This window comes from Telmatherina bonti (assembly GCF_933228915.1).
Source record: "Telmatherina bonti genome assembly, chromosome: 14".
Taxonomy (NCBI): domain Eukaryota; kingdom Metazoa; phylum Chordata; class Actinopteri; order Atheriniformes; family Telmatherinidae; genus Telmatherina; species Telmatherina bonti.
In genome coordinates this window covers 12,030,715-12,054,924 of record NC_136612.1, presented here as the reverse complement: position 1 = coordinate 12,054,924, position 24,210 = coordinate 12,030,715, and the positions used below count along the sequence as shown (strand labels likewise).

Genomic DNA, 24,210 nt, shown 5'->3' with positions numbered 1-24,210 from the left:
TAAAGTATTGGATCAAAACTGTGCAATTCAAAAGTTACCCTGAAAAACACTCAGAGAATGCAAACTTCCGCCAAGGACTTTGAAAAGTTCCTGGATCTAAACGGTGACCTCAACCACCACCAAAATTAAAGCAGTTCTTCCTTTTCGCACACAGACAAACAGACAAACAAATGACGATAAAAAACATAACCTCCTTGGCGGAGGTAATTATGCTACCATGTAAAACTCTCTTTGTGAAGTATCAATGTCATATTTTTCACAAACAGATGACGGTAAAAAACATAACCTCCTTGGCGGAGGTAATTATGCTACGATGTAAAACTCTCTTTGTGAAGTATCAATGTCATATGTTTCCATAAAGAGCTCATAGGAGTAAATTTTATCATTTGCATTTAGTAGAATATTCACTGTGTTACCATTATTTATAAACCGGTTATGCAGAAAAGTGTTTTGTTTTTTTGTGTATTATATACGTTTTGTGGGGAAACTACTTTGACTCTGTAGCTATGGGGTTCCGTTTGTGTAAAAAAAAAAGTATATGTAATATGTGTACATGTTGTTGGTTTATGTTGTTCCAATGTGTCTTTGGTACATGTCTATGGCCTAATGTTTTTAACAAGTGTTGTTGGTTTTTGTATGTGTCAATATTGCGTATGTATTTCCTGCATATGTACATGTTGTACATGTACATGTTGTATATGTACATGTATCTGTTGCATATCTATTTATTGCACATATAAATGTTGGATGATGTAAATGTTGTACATGTATGTTGTTGCATTTGTGTTTGCTGCATATGTAGACTTCGTATTTCGCTGCACGTCTTTACCTTCTGATTGGCTAATGTCGTTGCTTTCTGTTGTTGGTCAATGCTGTTGGTTTATGTCGTTGGTCTCTGCCGTTGTTGCCTTTGTCACAAATAAATGCTGAAATAGGCCATGTCTGGTCTAAGTGTTTATTAGACATTACAAAAAATGTTAGAATTTTAAAAAATACATATTTTTAAAAGCTTTCAAAATATTTCCATTATAGCATTTTTTCCCTTCAGGCGGTAATTCGGACAGCAAAGGGGTCCTAATGCAAATAGCGCCGGGATAATGATGTTGGCTACTTTTAATTTTAATAACCTAAAAAAAATATCTAAAAATATCTTCTTGGAGTTTGGGTTATTTACTGTGTATGATTGTGCGGCCGCATTGGCTGGACTCGGACTACTCTGCATGCTAGCGAGTGTCTGGGCCACCGGATTATTCTGTCGTTCAACTGGTTCCAACTTTATTGGGACAGCAGGGACAACCCTATTTGCTCAATGAACGCTAATCTTTATTTCTTCAATGAGGGTTATTTTATTATTTAAATTGAGAATATTAACGTATTCTTTGAAGATATTGTCACATTTCAAATTATCACAATGCTATTTGTGCCTTTATTCACAGGCTCTGAGGACTCACTGCAAAGTTTTGCATCCCTAAAAGTGGGAATCATTGCCTAAAATGTTGGGTTGATCTATCTACTTTGATAACTTTTGATACAGTCCATTCACATTTTACAGATATCACACATTTTACATTTTGCTATATATACATATGTGTATATATATATATATATATATATATATATATATATATATATATATATATATGATATGAAATATATTCATATATATTCATATGTGTTGATATGTATATTGTTATAAAATCACAATCGTTTGTTTTATCCTGACCTGAAATTTTATGTTTTGTTCACCCCATCAGTAAATGGTTTTACTCTGTTCACAATGTTCACATTGACAACTCAGATTTTTTTTTTTTTATTAAATATATTTTATGTCAGTTTTCTGGTTCAGTCTTGCAGGTGATGGTAAAAAAAACGTGTTAGATGTTCTTCCCAAGACTAAACAAATGTAAATACTTTGGGGGATGTATCTTAACTTGCATTTGTGTTAAAGAGGTCCCTCCCCCCCATTATGTTTATATCTGAATGTGAACTTTGTGTTAATGTGTAATAAAGATATTTGTCTTTTCTGTGCTGAAGATGTATCTTTTTGTACTGTGTGGCAGAGTTTAAATATGAAATCTTTAATGTTTTCAGTTACATGAGCAATTTGGACTTAAAATGTAGGCTTCTGTAATTTTGTCATTTAAAGATAATAAGGGAATTGAAGGGGACATTTACTTTGTGCGTATAGTGGCCTCGGCCGTCATGCTGCTGTAAAACGTGAATGCATTGTATCAAAAGTTATCAAAGTAGATAGATCAACCCAATATTTTAGGCAATAATTCCCACTTTTAGGGATGCAAAACTTTGCAGTGAGTCCTCAGAGCCTGTGAATAAAGGCACAAATAGCATTGTGATCATTTGAAATATGACAATATCTTCCAAGGACACGTTAATATTCTCAATTTAAATAATAAAATAACCCTCATTGAAGAAATAAAGATTAGCGTTCATTGAGCAAATACGCCCCCTGCTGTCCCAATAAAGTTGGAACCAGTTGAACGACAGAATAATCCGGTGGCCCAGACACTCGCTAGCATGCAGAGTAGTCCGAGTCCAGCCAATGCGGCCGCACAATCATATACAGTAAATAACCCAAACTCCAAGAAGATATTTTTAGATATTTTTTTTAGGTTATTAAAATTAAAAGTAGCCAACATCATTATCCCGGCGCTATTTGCATTAGGACCCCTTTGCTGTCCGAATTACCGCCTGAAGGGAAAAAATGCTATAATGGAAATATTTTGAAAGCTTTTAAAAATATGTATTTTTTAAAATTCTAACATTTTTTGTAATGTCTAATAAACACTTAGACCAGACATGGCCTATTTCAGCATTTATTTGTGACAAAGGCAACAACGGCAGAGACCAACGACATAAACCAACAGCATTGACCAACAACAGAAAGCAACGACATTAGCCAATCAGAAGGTAAAGACGTGCAGCGAAATACGAAGTCTACATATGCAGCAAACACAAATGCAACAACATACATGTACAACATTTACATCATTCAACATTTATATGTGCAATAAATACAAATGCAACATGTACATATACAACATGTACATGTACAACATGTACATATGCAAGAAATACATACGCAACATTGACATATACAAAAAGCAACAACACTTGTCAAAAACATTAGGCCATAGACATGTACCAAAGACACATTGGAACAACATAAACCAACAACATGTACGCATATTACATATACTTTTTTTGACACAAACGGAACCCCATAGTAGCAAGACCCGAAAGCGGAGACCTATCCAATATGGCGGCTATGCTGTTTCACTCCCCAGCATATATTATGTCTATGGTCAAAGCCTACTTCATGAATAACTCTCTCACGACATTTTGGTCTACGTGATTAGTTTGGTGTGCCTGTTCGGTTGACAAACTCACAGTAAAAAAAAAAAAAAAAAAAAAACCACTTAGAAACAACACTTTATGATTGCTTCCGGTGAAGCTTAAACTAACTTCCGGTATGTTAATCACATCAGCTGTTAATGCCAAGATGGCGCATCGCCCGGCTGACAGTCCCCAGGACGCGAACCAAGCCGGGGACCAGGGTGTTTCCAGGCGCTGCAGGGGACGTCCAAGGCTAACAGACTCCGACCGAGCGCAGAGGCGTCTGGAGTCCCGGAAGAAGTACGACGTGAGGAGGGTTTACCTCGGAGAGGCGCACAAGCTGTGGAGCGAGCTCCGCAGGCGGACTGGTCTGAGTGATGCTGGGCTGGCGGAGTATCTCCTCCAGCTGGACTCCACGTACGGAGAAACATACCAGCTAAAGTATTGCGGGTTAGAAATATCTCCTCACGTCGTTTAGCGTCTAAAGAAGAGTCAGTAGTTGTGTGATTTTAGGTTTACTTGCTATTACTTCACTGCTGTACAGATTTAAATGCAGAATAGTTTAATTAAATGATGTTTTTTCTGCATTACAGGAAGAAATCTGCATCAGAAGTATCAGGAAAACAGAAAAGAAGTGAGTAATCCTTTTACAAAGTAGGACTATTTTCCTAAATCAACCTAGTATGACTAACTTGGAGGTGTTTTACCCAGTGCTTTAGGCGGAACAAAATAAGTGGTGGTATTCCCTTAATGATTTATGTCAGTTTGTCATGCAAATATGGGACAAAAACATGGCTGATACTTATATGTAGATCTATAGATTGATCTGTATATTAATAGTTTTATAGCACAGAAATTACAAAAAAACCAGCAAGTTCTGAATCAAATCCACATTTGCCGGATTCAAAGTGCCATGGAGACACTTATGAACTTTAAGCCTCATTGCTGGACATTAAAAACACTGAAAGGTAATACATAAACTTAAAGTTAATTAACCCTTACATGCATGAATTAATAATAAAACAATGCAACATTTTTCACATTTTTAAATAAAAAAAAAAAAAAAACCCACTGAAGTGGTTTATTTACAAAAAATACCCTCCTCATTCATGAATATGCAAGAAAACAGCTTGGAAATAGATGCCCACTACAGGGCCACTATCCATGAAAGGATTAAAAACAAAAAAACATTTAGACTTATTTAGCTTATTACCAGACTAATTTAACGGTGTATTACTATTACACTTTTCCTCTGTGAAATATGTTTTCCCAGCATCCGACCTGGTCCATAACACTTAGCAATATTATCTTATCTTTAATCTAGAAATAATCTTCAAAAACTCAAAATACTGACCAGCCGTACACTTAGTCTGCATCATCTGACCTTCATTGTCTGGTGTCGTAAATGACTGTTAAGTAGTACTACTGTAGTAAATGACTGTTAAGTAGTACTACTGTAGTAAATGACTGTTAAGTAGTACTACTGTCATCACTCAGCTCTGCTCCAGTTTGTAACATTACAGCCGCCATAGTTTATTTTCTCCGCCTTTCCTCTCATTCAAAGCACGTCCACTTCAATGTAAACACAGAAGAGTGAACAACGTGACGTGCGGCGTGACGCTGTGGATGACAGCAAGGGTTATGCGTCTAAACCGCTATTTCTTTTGAGGCGACTTTTTTAAAAAAAAATAAAAATCAACAAATATAAGTTGTAATATGTGGTGAAGTCGTAGGAGGATATACTGATTGCCGAAGAAAGCTGGTAAGTCCCAGTCTGCACTATATGCTGTAAAAAATAGTCCCGGTACGCAAAGGGATAGAAATTAAAAGTGCCGGTACTGCGTACCGCTGCATACCAGCCCACTTAAGGCACTGGTTTTACCTGACTTTTTTAGGGTACGGGTCAGTATAGAAGCCAGGGCTGTGACGATATGCTTTTGTCCCGATCCGATTCGATTCCGATTTTTTTGGGTGCCGATTAGATTTAAATTGTGATTCTCACAATTCTTTGATATTGCTGATTTTTGTAGATTTAAAACAAAATAAAAGTATAAAGCTTTTTCTTTTGCTCGTCATTTTTCTTGATTTCAATGAGGAAAAAACAACACAGTAGACAGACCATCATTCTGCTGCTATAATGCCCAAGAAGACAAGTTAAAAGATCAAATAAACCAATAAAAATGACAAAAAATTCATAATGAATTATTTATTTGAAGAAAAAAATTGATTTTTTTTAAAACAAAAAAAACTATTTTAAAATTCTAAAGCAAAAAGAAAAAATCCAGATTTTTTTATTTTTGATTGGATTTTCCCACCCCTAATAATAGAAGCTTGAAAAAGAAACTGTGCAGAAGGAGCTTCTTTATGCTGATGTTAAAATTGATGAGCTGTAAACATGGACAGATATTTAATGTCATGCTCTGACATTCATTCTCACATTTTTATCTAAGGAAAAATGTCGTAGTAGTGTTGTATTATTTACATGACATTTGCATAAAGAGTCACTGTTCTTCTTGTGTTGGGACACTTTTCCAACAAAAGTCAACTTGGATTTCATATCTGACATTAGATTTGCACGAACAAGCTTGATTTCTACAGCACAGTTTCAGTTTCTTCTTTGTCCTAAAAAAGTTAGTTTGTATGCAGCGAGAATATAGAAAACATAGAAAAAAATAATAATAACAGAAAGCACAGCAGCATCTTCACATTACAGGATAGAAATAAAACAGCAAAACAGAATAAAAACTAAATAAACAGTCATTACAATGAGCAAGCACCAGCTCCTCCTGTTGTTTCTGTTTAGTGTCTCAATGAAAGAAGAGTAAAATCATTTTTGTATCTTTGAGATTTGTTTAGTAATTCTGCAGCCGAGATGGTTAATATCATGTACATGGCTTTATTCAGCATCTGTTTGGTAAACATTTCAGTAAGACGACTAACTTTCTACCCACTATCTAACTGGCCACATCCACAATCCTTAAGAGTAAAATTTGTGCAGTTTCCTGAGTGTAAATAGTCATTGTCTTAAAGCCAAGCTTAAGTTGTTTATTTATGAAACTGCATAAATGTTAAGATGTTACAGTTTGATAACACTGCGCTGGAAAAGTTTGCAGCCTGACGCCTGCCTGCAGTCCAGATCGGTCTGAATGTGTAAATGTACAGAGCATCATGACAGAACTAAACAGCAGCATGACGATGTACGATGTCTGAAATCTTGTATTAAGCCTAAATTAACACAGATTCCTCATCAACCTTTGTTGATGTCCCCACTAATCTATCAACCTTCGCTTTCTCACAGGCGGAAATCAGCCTGTGTCCAGCCTCCAGAGTCTTGTGTGTTGGTACCAGGAGCACAGGAGCTCCTGCCCCCATGAGCCCCAGCTCAGAGTGCTGCAGCCCAAAGCCAACTTGTCCACCGCTGCTGTCTGGCAGTGCGACTCCAACCACTCCTTTGTGCAGTACCTTTTCTCCCCACAGAGCGAGGCGAGCGAGTCTGAGCATGAGGAGAGAGGAGACGAGGACAGTGACGGAGACGCTGCAGTCAAAGCCGACACACCGCTGGCTAAAAGCTCCGTAAGCCGACAGAGAAGGAAGGAGGCTCACAGAAAGTTAAAAGGTGCAGCTGTCTGTTTTCATTTTGGGCTTGATTTTGTAATAATCGCTCTATGTCATTATTATTTATCAGTCTTTTTAATCTACGTCCTTTGTAGATGTCGGGGAAAGTGTGTCAGAGGAACAGCAAGCAGCTGTGGGCCAAAGGGAGGAAGCTGTAACTCCAAACCAGCTGCCTGCAGCAGAGTCGCCCCCCAGCGATGCTACGCAGACAGGACAGCCTGTGTGGGAGATGGAGATGATTCAACAGCAAGGCATCCTCACAGGAGCGCTGCACCCCCTCCCTGCAGGGGATCTGAGGCAGGGCCAGGATGGAGGGGAAGGAGAGGGAGAGAAACTCACAGAAGAAGAAGAAGAAATCAGTGACGGGCACGATTTTGAGTGCATGACGGCCTCCTTAGCCGACGAGCCGGATGAGGACTCGGTTCTGTCGCAGAGTTTAAACGACTCCGTTCCACTGGGAGGTGAGCTGGAGCTGACGGTCCCACCGGCCCTGCAGCCACGAGAGCCGAGCGAACTGTTCAACCCTCACGCTCTGCAGACGGTGGTGACCGGCTGCGAGATTCCTGACCAGACGACGGGTCTGGAGGGCTCCCAGGTAGGTGAGCTGAGGCTGCACACCTCATGGACTGATTGTTGTTTTTTCAGAAGTGTTATTGTTGTTTATTCCTGGCTTGTCCCAGTTGATAATCATTACCGGCCCCAGTTATGCGACTTTGGCATCGGAAGGGATCCAGCTCAACGTGGGCGGTGGAAATGTGGAGGAAGTCACCTGCTCCATCATCGGGGGTCCCACCTACAACCACGTGTGTGCACCTGACTCTAAAGTCAGAACAGCGGAGGAAGAAGACTCCATGACAGGTGGGCTGAATTTATTACTTAAACTTTTTGGACTATTTTAAACTCCATATAACAACTGCTGTTGATAAGTTAAGTCCATTTATTAATAATTTTTATGCAACTAGAGCATAATATCAACAAACCGAGCAGTTAAAGGGGATGTAGGAATACTGAAAAAGCTGAGATGGTGAAGACGACCTACTGAAGTTCCAACTGAGCATCAGGATAAAGGAAAAAGGAGATTTAAGTGGATTTGAACGTGGCTTGTTGTTGCTTTGAGTACTTCAGAAACTGCTAATCTGCTGGGATTTTCACACAAAACCATCTCAAGTGTTTCCAGAGAAGGTCTGAAGAAATAAAAAGAAAATATCCAGCGAGCTCCAGTTGTCTGGACCAGAATGTCAGAGGTCAGAGGAGAATGGGCAGACTGGTTGGAGATGATGGAAAGACAACAGGAAGTCCAGTAAGAACTGGTTCCAACCAAGATCTGCAGAACATCATCTCTGAACACACAACACGTCCAGCCTGGAAGCAGATGGTCTCCAGCAGCAGAAGACCACAGCGGGTTCCCTCCTGTCAGTAAGAACAGGAAACTGAGGCTACAATTCACACAGACTCACCAGAACTGGACAATAGAAGATGGAGAAACTGGTCTGATGAGTCTCCAGTTCAGCTCCACGTTCACATGGTAGGATCAGAATCTGCTGGAAACATCAAGCAGACATGGATCCATCCTGCCGTCAGGATCAAGGCTTCAGGCTGGTGGTGGAAAGGTGTGCTGGGTATTTTCATGGTCCACTTTGGACCTCTTAGTCCCACCATGACCTGGTTTAACCAGCACAGCCTACCTGAGTCCTGCTGCTGACCATGTCCATCCCTTTCTGAGCACAATGTAGCATCTTCTGATGGAAACTTCCAGCAGGAGGATCCATCATGTCACAAAGCTCACATCATCTCCACCATGACGATGAGTTCACTGTCCTCCAACGGCCTCCACAGTCACCAGATCTCAGTCCAACAGAGCAGCTTTGGGACGTGGTGGAACGGCAGATTCTTATCATGGATGTGCAGCAACTGTGATGCTTCATGTTGACTTGGAGAAAATCTCTGAGAAAAGTTTCCAACACTGTTTTGGCTCTGTGACAGGAAGAAAGAAGACAGCTCTGAAGAAGAAAAGGTGTCTAACTTGATACCTGCAAGGTGAACCTAATGAAGTGGCCAGTGGTTACGTCTGCCTGTGGTTTCTACAACTGCTTCACAAATCCACGTCAACATGTTGTAGCATCTTTCCACCACTAGGGGGCCATCTCACAGCTGTGGGGTTTTGCTGCTCTTACCTCTCCACTGCTTTGGTGTGAAAAAGTCAAGTCAGGTGGGAGTGGAACTAATAAAGGTTATGAAGATTTAACTGTGCTGTTACTGATAGTTTCACCTGTGCTGCTTTTCCATTCATGACGGTGTTTTCTTCTTTACTTCTGACTTATTTGATTCCTTTTACTTATTTTATACCTTTTACGAGGGCGGTGACTGCTTTTGTCTCGATTCAATTCAATTCCAATTTTTTTAGGTGCCGATTTGATTTAAATTGCTATTCTCACAATTCTCCGATATTGCTGATTTTTGTAGATTACAAACAAAAAATGTCTAAAATTTATTTTGCTCGTCGTTTTTCATTTCAATTAGGAAAAAAAAACGCAGTAGCCAGACCATCATTCTGCTGCTATAATGCCTAAGAAGACAAGTAAAAAGATCAATAAAAACACAATAAAAATGACAAAAAAATTTTATAGTGCATACATTTTATTTATTTGGAAAAAAATCAATTTTTTAAACAAAAAAATTTATTTTAAAATTGTGAAGAAAAAAAATCCAGATTTCTGATTTTTCTATTAGATTTTCCCACCCCTACCTTTAACCAATCCTGAAGCTTCTGCGAGAGTTACACATCTGCAAACGTTCTCTTGTAGGTGTTCTTAGTTGGAGAATAAAACTGAGTCACATCTTTTATGCATAAAGTCCTGCGTTGTCAGCCCCTCCCTCCAGCATTCAGTCAACATTTAGGGTAATCTCCGGAGCTTATTTGTTGTTTGTTCTTTTGTGTCGGCACTTGAAAAATAGTAGATAAAAACTATCATTTGTAGGACTGGAAAACATGTCATGTTACTGCTGGATATTATATTAACGATAAGGCCTGCTATGTATGTATAAATACTTAAATATGTGGTTTTCATCATTCAGTTGATTTTTGTACTAACCATAGCCAGTGTGAGGTCATATTTGGAGTGGACATTAACCAAATAAAACTATGCAAAGTATCTTAGCTGTGCGACACAGAAGTCTATAAACCTTAACTGAAACATTATGTTGCACTAAAGCAGTGTTTCCCATCCCAGGTCCTTTTAACCCCCTACCCTGCATGTTTTACAGTAACCCCACTTTAACACACCTGAATGAAGTAAAATGCTTGATGGTCACGTTCAGTAATGTGACTCAGGTGTTTTATAGGAGGAACAAGTAGAAAACATGCAGGCCAGGGGGTCCTGAGGACCTGGACTGGGAAACACTGCACCAGAGTTTGATGTTTTCACCACATCTGGCAGGAAAAGTTGGTTTTATAACACATTTATGTTTGTCTTGACATTTGCCAGCTTTGCTTATTAACTTTTGGGACATGGCAACTTTTTAATGGATGTCAGTGGTGATGGACAACGTATCATTTATCACTCTGCTCTCTAACTGCAAACAGGAATATGAATCCAGTGTACTTTATGTAATTCCTGTAAGCTCCATAATTGGTAAAAAAAAAAAAAAAAACGTTATTTAAAATATTTTTTTTAAAATGTGGTGTTCATGTTTACATCCCTGCTGTCTCGTGTAGTGAAATAAAGTTGTGTGTCTGTAAAAGTGCTTCTTTGTGCAACCAGCTCAACCACAACCTCTGTGTTGTTGTGCAGGTTTGAGTGACAAACAGCTGCTGCAGCCTGCCGTGGAGACTTTGGAGCTGAGCAACAGCAGACAGCTGCAGAGGTGTCTGAGCAGGTTAGTCCTCCACATCTCACCGAAACAAAGCTTTGACTCCCATCAGAGCAGCTGGTATTGTAATGTAGTTCTACTCCTCTTTGTTCTTGTACGTTAAGTTCACAGTTTGCGTTTTTTTTCCTTTTGTAGTGTCAGGTCAAGGAGAAGCAAACGAGGCCCCGTCATCGAGGCTGATGGGATGCTGAAGATGTTCCACTGTCCGTATGAAGGCTGCAGTCAGGTTTATGTAGCCATTAGCAGCTTTCAGGTGAAATACTGCTTCATTCTCGTCACCTTTATCCTCCTTTCCTCTTGCAGAAGACTAAAGTAATAGTTGTTGTGTGTAGAATCATGTCAATCTAGTTCACCGGAAAGGCAGGACCAAGGTTTGCCCTCATCCTGGCTGCGGGAAGAAATTCTACCTGTCAAACCACCTGCACCGTCACATGATCATCCATTCAGGTGGGCTCTGACACATTCAACAACTCTATATTCATAAATAGACTTAACTGTTCCTTCATCAGGACATGTGTCTTGTTACAGCGACAAACACACACATGGTTTGTAACTGAATAAACATCAAGATGTTTAAAAACTAGAAAAGCTCTCAGAGAGTGCAGACCTCCACCAATCAGCTCTTTTCAACACATACAGTGATTTCCAACCTGTTATAATTCTACATTCATGTCATATGGAAACACGATGAGATTCCCAGACACACTGATAATGGATCCACTGTGTCTTGGCTTTTATTGTGGTGTTTGTTGCATGTTTATCTCTTAGTTTGTTCTCTTACAGTGATGAAAACGCCAAAGATCACATGTTTTTTCCTGTTCTGGATGGTAGTATCCAGAATGTTGTTCCTGTTCTGGATGGTAGTATCAAGAACGTTGTTCCTGTTCTGGATGGTAGCATCCAGAATGTTGTTCCTGTTCTGAATAATAGTATCAAGAACGTTGTTCCTGTTCTGGATGGTAGTATCAAGAACGTTGTTCCTGTTCTGGATGGTAGTATCCAGAACGTTGTTCCTGTTCTGAATGGTAGTATCAAGAACGTTTTTCCTGTTCTGGATGGTAGTATCCAGAATGTTGTTCCTGTTCTGAATGGTAGTATCCAGAACGTTGTTCCTGTTCTGGATGGTAGCATCCAGAACGTTGTTCCTGTTCTGGATGGTAGCATCCAGAACGTTGTTCCTGTTCTGGATGGTAGCATCCAGAACGTTGTTCCTGTTCTGGATGGTAGCATCCAGAATGTTGTTCCTGTTCTGGATGGTAGCATCCAGAATGTTGTTCCTGTTCTGGATGGTAGTATCCAGAATGTTGTTCCTGTTCTGGATGGCTGTTCTGGATGGTAGCATCCAGAATGTTGTTCCTGTTCTGGTTGGCTGTTCTGGATGGTAGCATCCAGAATGTTGTTCCTGTTCTGGATGGCTGTTGTGGATGGTAGCATCCAGAATGTTGTTCCTGTTCTGGATGGCTGTTCTGGATGGTAGCATCCAGAATGTTGTTCCTGTTCTGGTTGGCTGTTCTGGATGGTAGCATCCAGAATGTTGTTCCTGTTCTGGATGGCTGTTCTGGATGGTAGCATCCAGAATGTTGTTCCTGTTCTGGATGGTAGCATCCAGAATGTTGTTCCTGTTCTGGTTGGCTGTTCTGGATGGTAGCATCCAGAATGTTGTTCCTGTTCTGGATGGCTGTTGTGGATGGTAGCATCCAGAATGTTGTTCCTGTTCTGGATGGCTGTTCTGGATGGTAGCATCCAGAATGTTGTTCCTGTTCTGGTTGGCTGTTCTGGATGGTAGCATCCAGAATGTTGTTCCTGTTCTGGATGGCTGTTCTGGATGGTAGCATCCAGAATGTTGTTCCTGTTCTGGATGGTAGTATCCAGAATGTTGTTCCTGTTCTGGATGGGTAGTATCCAGAATGTTGTTCCTGTTCTGGATGGTAGCATCCAGAATGTTGTTCCTGTTCTGGATGGTAGTATCCAGAATGTTGTTCCTGTTCTGGATGGTAGTGTCCAGAATGTTGTTCCTGTTCTGGATGGTAGCGTCCAGAACGTTGTTCCTGTTCTGGATGGTAGCATCCAGAATGTTGTTCCTGTTCTGGATGGTAGTATCAAGAATGTTGTTCCTGTTCTGGATGGTAGCGTCCAGAATGTTGTTCCTGTTCTGGATGGTAGTATCAAGAACGTTGTTCCTGTTCTGGATGGTAGTATCAAGAATGTTGTTCCTGTTCTGGATGGTAGTAACCAGAATGTTGTTCCTGTTCTGGATGGTAGTATCCAGAATGTTGTTCCTGTTCTGGATGGTAGCATCCAGAATGTTGTTCCTGTTCTGGATGGTAGTATCCAGAATGTTGTTCCTGTTCTTGATGGTAGTATCAAGAACGTTGTTCCTGTTCTGGATGGTAGTATCAAGAATGTTGTTCCTGTTCTGGATGGTAGTATCCAGAATGTTGTTCCTGTTCTGGATGGTAGCATCCAGAATGTTCCTGTTCTGCAGTATCCAGAACGTTGTTCCTGTTCTGCATGGTAGCATCCAGAATGTTGTTCCTGTTCTGGATGGTAGCATTCAGAATGTTGTTCCTGTTCTGCAGTATCCAGAACGTTGTTCCTGTTCTGGATGGTAGCATCCAGAATGTTGTTCCTGTTCTGGATGGTAGCATCCAGAATGTTGTTCCTGTTCTGCAGTATCCAGAACGTTGTTCCTGTTCTGGATGGTAGCATCCAGAATGTTGTTCCTGTTCTGCAGTATCCATAACGTTGTTCCTGTTCTGGATGGTAGTATCCTGGATGGTAGCATCCAGAATGTTGTTCCTGTTCTGGATGGTAGTATCCTGGATGGTAGTATCCAGAATGTTGTTCCTGTTCTGGATGGTAGTATCAAGAACGTTGTTCCTGTTCTGGATGGTAGTATCAAGAATGTTGTTCCTGTTCTGGATGGTAGTATCCAGAATGTTGTTCCTGTTCTGGATGGTAGCATCCAGAATGTTCCTGTTCTGCAGTATCCAGAACGTTGTTCCTGTTCTGGATGGTAGTATCCAGAATGTTGTTCCTGTTCTGCAGTATCCAGAATGTTGTTCCTGTTCTGGATGGTAGCATCCAGAATGTTGTTCCTGTTCTGGATGGTAGCATCCAGAATGTTGTTCCTGTTCTGGATGGTAGCATTCAGAATGTTGTTCCTGTTCTGCAGTATCCAGAATGTTGTTCCTGTTCTGGATGGTAGCGTCCAGAACGTTGTTCCTGTTCTGCAGTATCCAGAACGTTGTTCCTGTTCTGGATGGTAGTATCCTGGATGGTAGCATCCAGAATGTTGTTCCTGTTCTGGATGGTAGTATCCTGGATGGTAGTATCCAGAATGTTGTTCCTGTTCTGGATGGCAGTATCCAGAACTTTTCCAGGATCCACATCTATCTTTGATATTCTGTAAAACTTAAACTTCTCTTGGATTTTCTGTCAAACCAACTTGACTATTTATTGTGGAGTTAAATGCATAAATACAGAATAGGATCCTTTCTCACAATCATGAAGAATCATTCTAAACATTCCTGGATCCAGATGCTGATCCGGATCTCTCCCAACATTAAATAGAATCTAAGTTAGACCAAGAGTTGTTCTGGGAAAATAAAAACATGAAAATCCGTCCGGTAGTTTTTGCGTAGAGTTGCAGACAGACAGATAACCGCTGGCACATGACATAACCCGGTGGAGGTAATAACAAGGTTATTCCACACTTGAGAATAAAAATGTAAAACAAAGTTACGCACAGTGTGATTATAGAGTAAAGCATTAAACACTAAATGTGAATGTGTGTCTCTGTGCAGGTGTGAGAGATTTCATCTGTGAGACATGTGGGAAATCCTTCAAGCGCAAGAATCATCTGGAGGTTCATAGACGGACACACACAGGAGAAACACCACTCCAGTAAGAAAACACACTGACAACATGTGTGAAGTTCTGCACAGAGCTAGAGTGGCCAGATGTCACGCTTTGTATGGGATAGTCCCGCATTTCTATTACTTTTCACACAAAACGGGGCGCTGTCCCGCATTGTTACGACCAGTCTTCACTTGTGTGAAGGAAAACAAAACAAAACTGGCTTTTACTAATTGTGTGTGGCAAAATATTTGATGTCTGTCACATCACGCTGCCTACTGATTTGAGTTACACTCATGTCAATCAAACTAGGAGGTGGGACTTAATGCACATCTAAGATGCACCCAATAACAAAAATAAATAAATAAATGCACCGATTGATCATGGAGGACAAGGAGGCGACCGCAGCGAAGAAGAAAAGGAAGTGTTGTTACAACAAAGACTGGGAAAGCATTTATTCCTGGGTTAAACCTGTTCGAGGAGGCTGTGAGAGGGTTTGTCAAAGTCATTTTTCCATGTCACACGGCGGGGAATATGACGTGAAACGGCACAGAGTCACAAAAAACGCAGATTTGTTATTTTTGGTTCGTAATTTTATTACCAAAAGGCAGAATAGAAAGTTTATGTTTTGATAATTTGTCATGGCAGAGTGGAGTCTCACATTTCCAGTCTTTGTCCCACATTTGGTGAGAGAAGATCTGGTCACCGTACGCAGAGCAGCAGTAGGAAGTGTCGTCCTGCACCACTCAGATGGCAGACTTCACATGCAAGTTCTCTGTTGGTGCTTTTCCATCATGTTTTCAGCTCTTCTCATTTATTTATTATTTATTCTGCTTTACTTTTGTTTTTCCTGTTGAGCGGAACCCAAACGGTCCCATACTTTTTTGGCTTTTGGTATCTCAGCTGTGCCGAGTCGGAGCCGTACTGTGATGTTTTCACGCTGCAGCTTGTTGATGACAATCTTCCCCTGTGTGTCTGAGGAACTCTGTAGCGGCACACACATTTCCTTGTTTAGGTCTGGAAAAGTTACGGCATGAATTCTGGATATTTGAGCAGACGCATCACAGACTGAGCAGGACTAACGATGTCGCTGCGCTCTGCAGCTCGGTTGTTATGGTTACTGGCAGCAGATATTGAAACTCTCTCACCTGATGCCAGTCATAACCACGTTCAGAAGCACAATCATCCATCCATCCGTTTTATGCCGCGTATCCGGGGTCGGGTCGCGGGCCAGCAGCCTAAGCAGGGAAGCCCAGACTTCCCTCTCCCCGCCACATTTGCCCGCTCATCAGGTACGATGCAGAGGCGTTCGCAGGCCGGCCAAGAGATGAAATCCCACTGCTGAATCAGTGCAGGATATGAAACACACAACAAAGTTCTGTCTCTGACCCGTCACAATGAGATGTGCCATCTGTATTAGAACACGACGACGTGTGAAGAGGTACCGAGTCAATCTGTTTAATGGAAAACCGCCATATTTTCATCTGTTGTGAAAACAGCAAAACAACTGACAGTCAGTGTGGTCATTCATTCATTATTCATACCGCTCGGTCTGATTAAGGGTCGCGAGGGAGCTGGAGCCTATCCCAGCAGTCTTTGGGCGAGAGGAGGGGTACACCCTGGACAGCTCGCCAGTCCATCGCAGGGCTAACAAAGAGACAACCATTCACGCTCACACACACACTCCTAAGGACAATTTATAGTAACCAATTAACCCAACATGCATGTTTTTGGACAGTGGGAGGAAGCTGGAGTACCAGGAGAGAACCCACGCATACACGGGGAGAACATGCAAACTCCACACTGAAAGGCCACTAGTAGGTGCTGTCCTGTATACCGGTTCACACCAGCAGGTGGTGCAGTTGTACTGCAATCAATATCACAAGAAGTGTTTAAAAATCCCGTCAGCACGAGGAGACGTTGGTATAATTAGCTCATAGATGTAATGGTAAATGGTAAATGGACTTGTACTTCTATAGCGCTTTTCTAGTCATACAGACCACTCAAAGCGCTTTACACTACTTGTCATATTCACCCATTCACACACACACACACACACACACACACACACACACACACACACACACACACACACACACACTCATAACCCGATAAGCACATCTGGGGTCTTGCCCTAGGACACTTCGGCCTGTTAGGGAAAGCCTGGAATCGATCCCCCAACTTTCCAGTTGAAGGACAACTGCTCTTCCTCCCCCCGCCCCGTCCCCTGCTCACTTTAGAGCTGCAGAGTGTAACGAATTCAAAGTTCATTGACAGAAAAATGTAAGATATAAAAAAACAGTTTTTTTTATTTCTAATCATCTTTTAAAATAACTTATTCTTTAATTCTCTTATAATGAACCATTTATGTCAACTTGCTTTGGGTTCACGTACATAGCAGCTGCTATATTAAATCAAAGTCAAATCAAGCTTTATTTGTATTGCAGAAAAGTTGTTTAACATTAAAAATAATTTAAAAGTTTCACATTTAAAAACACACACACACACGTTACCCACACACGCACACCACCCAACCCTTCCTCTGACCAAAAATGCCAAAAATAAAAACTAACTTTAGGATTCTGTCATCTGTATCTGGCTTGACACTGCTGTGAGTGGCACTATTTTTACTACGGTGTCTCTGAATGGACAAACAACTCTGTGTACCTTCAAAGCTACAGCACTGGTTTTGTTTCATAGATGCTGGAGCACCGTTTGGGATAGGTAACACCTTAAAAGGACCACAGAAGAAGACAGTTTAAATGTACATAATGTTAAAGTAGTTTCTGCACCTGAGGCCACCGGATCCATTCACACATGGAAACATGTTTGTCTAGAAAAAAACGTCCATCTTTACCACTAGATGTCAGTGATTCTGACATAATGTACCTTTTAATATCTAACATCTTGTGACACAAAGAAATACTTTCTTGCCGCCGTCTGTAATGACTGAGTTCAGTTCCATTTGAATGACTTTATTCAACCCAGACAGGCAGCTTGTAAGGCACACAGAGTAATGTGACAAAGAAAACCTAAAGCAACACATCAACAACGTGACATACAATGTTGATAAAAAAAAAAAAATCTAAATGGCTTCAAGACAGCAGAAGCAACCAGATGACGGAGCTGGAAGTGTTGCTTAAAACTGCTGAAGACCTGATCCTGAAGCCTCATCAGCAGAAGTGATGGAGCTGAAAGGCAAACCGGCAGTGGTGTCAAAATTATTCACATTTATTACTCAGGTAAAAGTATAGATACTCAGGTTTAAAAAGACTTCTGTAAAAGCAAAAGTACCAACTCAATTTTTTTTTACTTAAGTAAAAGTGTAAAAGTACTGATTTAAAAATACCTAAAAGTATAAAAGTAAAAGTAATGCAGGTGTGAAAAATACCATTAAAGAGGAAAGCTTAACCTGTGGCACCAGAGCCTACAGTGGACTCCCCCAAAATAAAGTTTTTCTAAATGTTATAATGACTATAATGTTATATCAGAAGGTTAATACTAAAAAATCTGGGAAGCTCTGCATCTTCTCAGCCACTTAGATTCTGATGAAAAATGAAAACATTTGGTTGCAATGCAAATATTTTAAAGAACCATTTATGAGCATTAAGATGTATTTCATGGCCTGGATGGAATGACTGTAAGCATTGTAATGTTGCAAAGAGTCCAACTTATCAGCAACCTTTGTTAGAATATAAGTAAATATAAGCTTATCTGTAGGAAGGGCAACAGATTTGTATTAGGAGACAAACAAAAAAATGAAGTGATAATTGATAAGAAAATAGTCTAGATACCCCCAAACTTCTACTTAAGTAAGGTAACGAAGTATTTGTACTTTGTTTCTTGACACCTCTGGAATTAAAGCAGTTCTGAGGGTAAAAAGGCTCCAGATAAATGACTTTATAAAAAGGCCAGTGAGCGTATCTCCATCTAGACACATAAATCCCTCCAGTTTTTACGTTATCCTTCTCCCCCCTCATCGTTAACCCCCCAAAAAACATCCACACAACATCATATTGTCCATCTACTTGGCAATACCTGCAACTTTATGGGAGTTTGCTGCTCTCCTTTCCTTAATATGTAACCTCTCTGTAACCTGCTTCATTCTTAAAGCCGCTTCACCAGTTTAAGGTCCAGCTGGTGCAGAACTGGTGATCCTGACATCTGGATGTGTGTCTTTGCATTGTTCATGTCAGTTCATTATAATCCACATGTTCTCCAGCCTCTTAAGGCATTAAATCTGTGTCAAAACAACTTGTCCAATATTTAATCTTCCATGTACACAAAGTTAGAGCTACGTCTCAAACAGCTTATCCATATATATATATATATATATATATATATATATATATATATATATATATAATATACGCATGCAGAAAAGATGTAGGACAAACTACTTTTATTTGTATTTTTAAATTGTAAGGAGTAGAAAGTACAGATAATTGTGCAAAAATGTAAGGAGTAGAAGTAGAAAGTTGTCTAAAAAATAATTACTCCAATGAAGTATATATACTCCAAATATCTACTTAAGTAAGGCAACAAAGTATTTGTATTTAACACCTCTGCAAACAGGTGTTGACATGTTCAAAATGCTGAAGATTTAACGTGTCGTCGATGACGGTACTCCTCAAACTCCTTAAGTTCAGATGCAACTTTTAAATGCTGTTCAAAACTTTCCCCACCTCATAATGTGACCATTAATTTCTGTAGTTCAACAGAAAAAAGACATGTAAAGGAAAAACAAACATGTAATGTAACTATGTGTCATAATCCTCCACCAGGTGTGAAATCTGCGGATACCAGTGCCGCCAGCGAGCGTCGCTCAACTGGCACATGAAGAAGCACACTCCAGAGGCCCACTACAACTTCACCTGCGACTTCTGCGACAAGCGGTTCGAGAAGCTGGAAAGCGTCAAATTCCACAAGCTGAAGAGCCACCCGGAGAAGCAGGTGACCTGAACCGTCGCGAGACCCCTGGATGGACCAGGAAGACTCCCAGTGGAGAGACTGCGGTCGTCCCGGCGCTCGCGTGGAGGACGCCACAATCATCATGGCTGCTTGCTGTGAAGCAGAAGCAAGTCGGTGCCACAGCTGAGCAGGACACAAGCTGTCAGAGGAGACGGCAGAAGTGGGTTTTTAACCTGCTGTGTTCAGTGCAGAGAGGAAAAAAACTCGTTTTGGAGCATTTATTAAACTCTTCCTAAGAGACTGTTATGCAACTGTTCAGTCAGCTTTGCAACTTTAGCAAATCTCCATGGGTTTCTTAGTCTGTCTGCTTGTTGAAGCCACACAGGTGTCTCAGCTAACCAGCTAACTTCCCCTTCTGAAGGAAAGGTTTCACATCATTATCGTGTCTGTGTTCAGTCCTGGCGCTGAGGTGGCGGTCACACAAAGCGAAGCAGCTCATGTGGAAGGACGCTGCAAGACATCATGTCCGTTTAGATGAGACTTCGCACAGTAGATAACGTTAAAAACGTTATGACATCATATATCCATGAAACATATGAGATGAGACGTATCTGTCAGCTCGGCTCGAACTACAGTTGTGCTCATATGTATCCATCCCCTTTCATTAAAGAAAAGGCTGAATTTACAACAGTCACTCAAATAACTGGAGACTTAAAAAAAGGAACAATAACTAAAAATTTGCAAAAATATAATTTAGTAATATAAGAGACTGTTTTTTCATTTAATTGAGTTGAAGAAAGAAAAAACAAACAAATTGTTCCTGGACAAATTCGAGACTTTTCTGTTGAACAGTGGGACAAAATACCTGTCAACAGGTGCAGAAGTCTGACTGAGAGGAACAGAAAACACCTGACTGGAGCGGAAACATTAAAGGATTGTTTAACTAAATATTAGTTTATGACTGATGTGATATGTCATAAATTCTTATTTGTTTGCTTTTTAAAGAAATATTTCTATTGAACCAGAATTAGAAAATAATGTCATGATTTATAAAAATTTTTTATTTATTATTTCTTTAGTCAATTTCAGCTTATTAACCAGGCAGCTGATTTTTCCTTCTGTAATGAATAAATGAATAAATTTAATGAATAAATATGAGCACAACTGTAGCTGGAGCTTCAGTCGGGTTTACACGACCAAGTAGATGAAATATGGAAAACATTTTGGGATTCAGACCCTTCATGTCAAATCCTGCAGTTTCTTCTTGTTTATAAACACATTTTTATGACAGTGTTGTTACGTATGTTTAGTGTAAACACACTATCATGGTCTAGAGTCTCCATGGGATCCCAGTCTCCATCCTAATCAGATCAGCAGTTCACATTCAGTGTGACTCAGCTGACTTCCAGTTTACTTCTTGTTTAACAACAGCAAGCATAGAAAGTAAAAGAAGAACAGCAGCTATTGCTGTCATCACCACATGAGCGCTAATTTATCCACAAGGAGAAGTGGATGAAAGAAGGACCTTATCCGGCTAAAGTAAAGTGATTATAAACCTTTATAAACTTCGGCATGTTTTAGCTCCATGTGATCTCAACGCAAACTTCACATCGTTTTCTTTCAGCGTCTTTTCAGAAAGTCTTTGCCTTGCTCTCCTTGTCTTTATGGCTTCCCAAGAAACCCTGAAGTAGCATCGATCACTCAGCGATCTGACCTATAGGAGCAACGAGAAACAAATCAGACGTAAGGCATTTTGTCACAATCACACACTCTGGTCTACGACGGGGAGGTTGACCGCCACCTCATGGTGTCATGTGGATACAAGCAGATCCGGCGTGATGACGCCACGTCAGAGTTGGAGCTTCTTTTAATCTGGACGGCGTTCTGCAGCGACATGTTTACAAAGAGGGGAAAATGATGCCGTGGTAATATTTAAAGGCTGTCGCTCTGTTCTTTAATGCACAACCAGGAGAGATTACTGATTACAAACCGGTGTGGTGGGTTGATGTGGAGGCGGGACTGAAACTGACTCGGCTTCCACGTTTGGTTTTAACATCCGCCTCCAGCTGCTTTAGGTTTTCACACGTCAGACTCATAGAGAACATGTTTTATTTTGTTCAGGTGAGGATGTTTAGATGCATCTTTTTATCATTTGTGTTTCCCGACTCAATGCCACGAACAAGAAAACATGAGTTCTCAGGAAATCTCACCTCCCTCCTGTGGTTTTCCTTTCTGTTCTGTTTGTGTTCAGTCTCTAAGTAAAAGCAGTTTCCCTCTTCATACGTCACTTTTTTAGTACTTATTGTAAATATATGGCGTTTTAATCAGCTTTTTCACTTAGTTATTTCTTTGTCACAAATGATTTCTTTGTGACGAAATCGGTGTGTGTGTGTGTGTGTGTTTCTGAGGAAGTGTGAGTGTGCAGAAATCAAGGATTAAATGTTTGACCTTTTATCATAAACTCCTACTTCAGTGAAGTGGACTTATGCTGATCAGCCACAGCATTAAAACCACCGTGTGAGGAGCTCTAGTCTGGATTTCATGTCGACATTCTCGCAGTTCAGCAGCGAGTCCTGGAAGGTGAACACGTCCGAGGTGTTCACCTGGACTCCAGAGACCCATTTTCTGGGATCTGGTGGTGAATAAAATGAACTCCTATCTGCAAATGACACATCTTCCAGATACCATCCCAGAAAGGAGAGCTGTTTGGAACAATGCGTTGGAACAACCAGAAGCATCCAGTCAGCCGGTCTGGAAGGAGTCAGATAAGGTGCTAACACATTTAATGGCTTAAAAACAAACAGTGAGATCTTGCTATTGAAGCTAAAATGGGTTTGGAGATGTGAAGGAAGCTGGAATTGATACAATGTGGTCTCAATTATAAAGAGTGGAACTGCTCCACACTGAAGAAGCTGCAAATGAAACCGCAGAGAAGCTTTGATGGACCTTCCAGCATCAACAAGGTGAAAACATCGATCGCTTTCTCTAAATGATCAGTTGAAAAGTTTTTACCTTTTCAAAAGCATGATCAAAACACTCCCATGATGATAGTTTTTTTTTTTAAACAAATCTCTCCTCATGCTAGTTGCTTCTACGCTGCTCTAAATCCATCTGAAATAAAAGAGCACATAATCATGACAATGTAGCTCCAAGCCAGTCCTACTTGTGCCGTCTCCGTCTGTCTGTCCAGTTAACACAGACTGATCAGTTTCTCCTGATGTTTCAATGCAGCAGACAGCAGGTGGAAATTAGAAGCAACTAGCAAGAAAAGCCCTAAAAACAAATGAGGTGGTGGACACAAAGTTCCCTGCCTTCATCCTTTCTGCCAGATTTTTGGTCACATTTGCATCTCGCCAGTCACTCACCAGTAGATGTAACATGAGACGGTGTCTGCAACCCGCAGGTCAGGTAGTTACACATCTCCCAGCACAGTGTGGAGAGCATGGAGGAGATATCAGGAGGTTTGAAGGAGGGCAACAACTCAGCAGAAGGACTGCTGAATTACCTCCAGCAGGGCATTAATGTACAAGTTTCTGCTCAAACTGTCATACTCCATGTCGGTGGTACGAGGGCCTCGTATATGGTACATAAGTGGGATGATTGTCATTTGCCAGAGAACTCCATGGTTTGAAGGTTGGACATCTGTGCCATGTGCTCTTCAGGGACCAGAGGTCACACTGAGAACATGTGACAGACATGGAGTCTGACGCTGTGGAGAACGTTGTGCTCCCTGCAACAGCATGACTGGTTGGCAGTAGGTAAGTGATGGTGTGGGGAGGTGTATGATTGGATGGCCACACACACCTGACTGCTGTTGGGTACCAAGAAGAGATCCTCGGGCTCATTGTAAAGTTTGGAAAGTTTATTTTGATATGTCCAATAAAATAAAACATACAAAAAAAAAAACAAAAGTAACTTAAAAAAGAAACAAAACCAGACATACTCTCAAAGTGATTGTCAGACCATATGCTGCTGCAGAGGATCTACATGCCTTCTGATGAGGGACCATGCTCGGCCTTGTGTGTGAGGAGCTCCTGCGTGATGAAGGCATTGATGCTATGGACTGACCAGACCTGAATCCAATCCAGCATCTCTGAGACATGTCTCGTTCTGTCCACTGCAATGTCACACCACAGACTGTCTGGTGTGTGACTGATGCCCTGATTGTCTGGGAGGAGGTCACTCAACTCGGACCCATAAGGGCTGCAGCCCTACAGGTTTTCAAAGTATCCCCGCTTCAAACATCTGACCCACAGAAGGTGGTATGTGGAGTTGGTTGCTTGAAAGTAAAACATTTTCAGTATTGTGAAATCTGTAGAAACGGCATGGACATGAGACTGAGAAGTGATGTAATGTTCATCTTCCTTTAAATGTTTCTAGTCATATGATCCCATGTGGGGTGGGCACTTTCACTCATTCATAAAGTGGAGTTTCATGCACTGAAAATGGTTGTTTGTCACAAAAACGAGGAAACCTTTTTAAAAGTTCCTGAATTCAGATGAGGATCCAGATCACTCCCAAAATCTAATCTAATCTTAGACCAGGACTCATTCTCTGAAAAAAGTCATGAAAATCATCCAGTAGTTTATGTGTAAAGTTACC

The 24,210-nt window shown here is 40.8% G+C and overlaps 1 protein-coding gene across 1 annotated transcript; it reads left to right on the top strand.

Moving 5' to 3' along the window:
- Nucleotides 1-3,520: 3,520 nt before the first annotated feature.
- On the top strand, nucleotides 3,521-19,659 carry znf653 (zinc finger protein 653; the record flags this gene model as incomplete). Its single annotated transcript, XM_079252935.1, has 10 exons — nucleotides 3,521-3,804; nucleotides 3,948-3,988; nucleotides 6,653-6,970; nucleotides 7,065-7,564; nucleotides 7,650-7,827; nucleotides 10,761-10,845; nucleotides 10,981-11,092; nucleotides 11,172-11,286; nucleotides 14,646-14,745; nucleotides 19,482-19,659. The coding sequence occupies 10 exons, from the start codon at nucleotides 3,521-3,523 to the stop codon at nucleotides 19,657-19,659; spliced, it is 1,911 nt and encodes a 636-aa protein (XP_079109061.1).
- Between the last annotated feature and the right edge of the window lie 4,551 nt (nucleotides 19,660-24,210).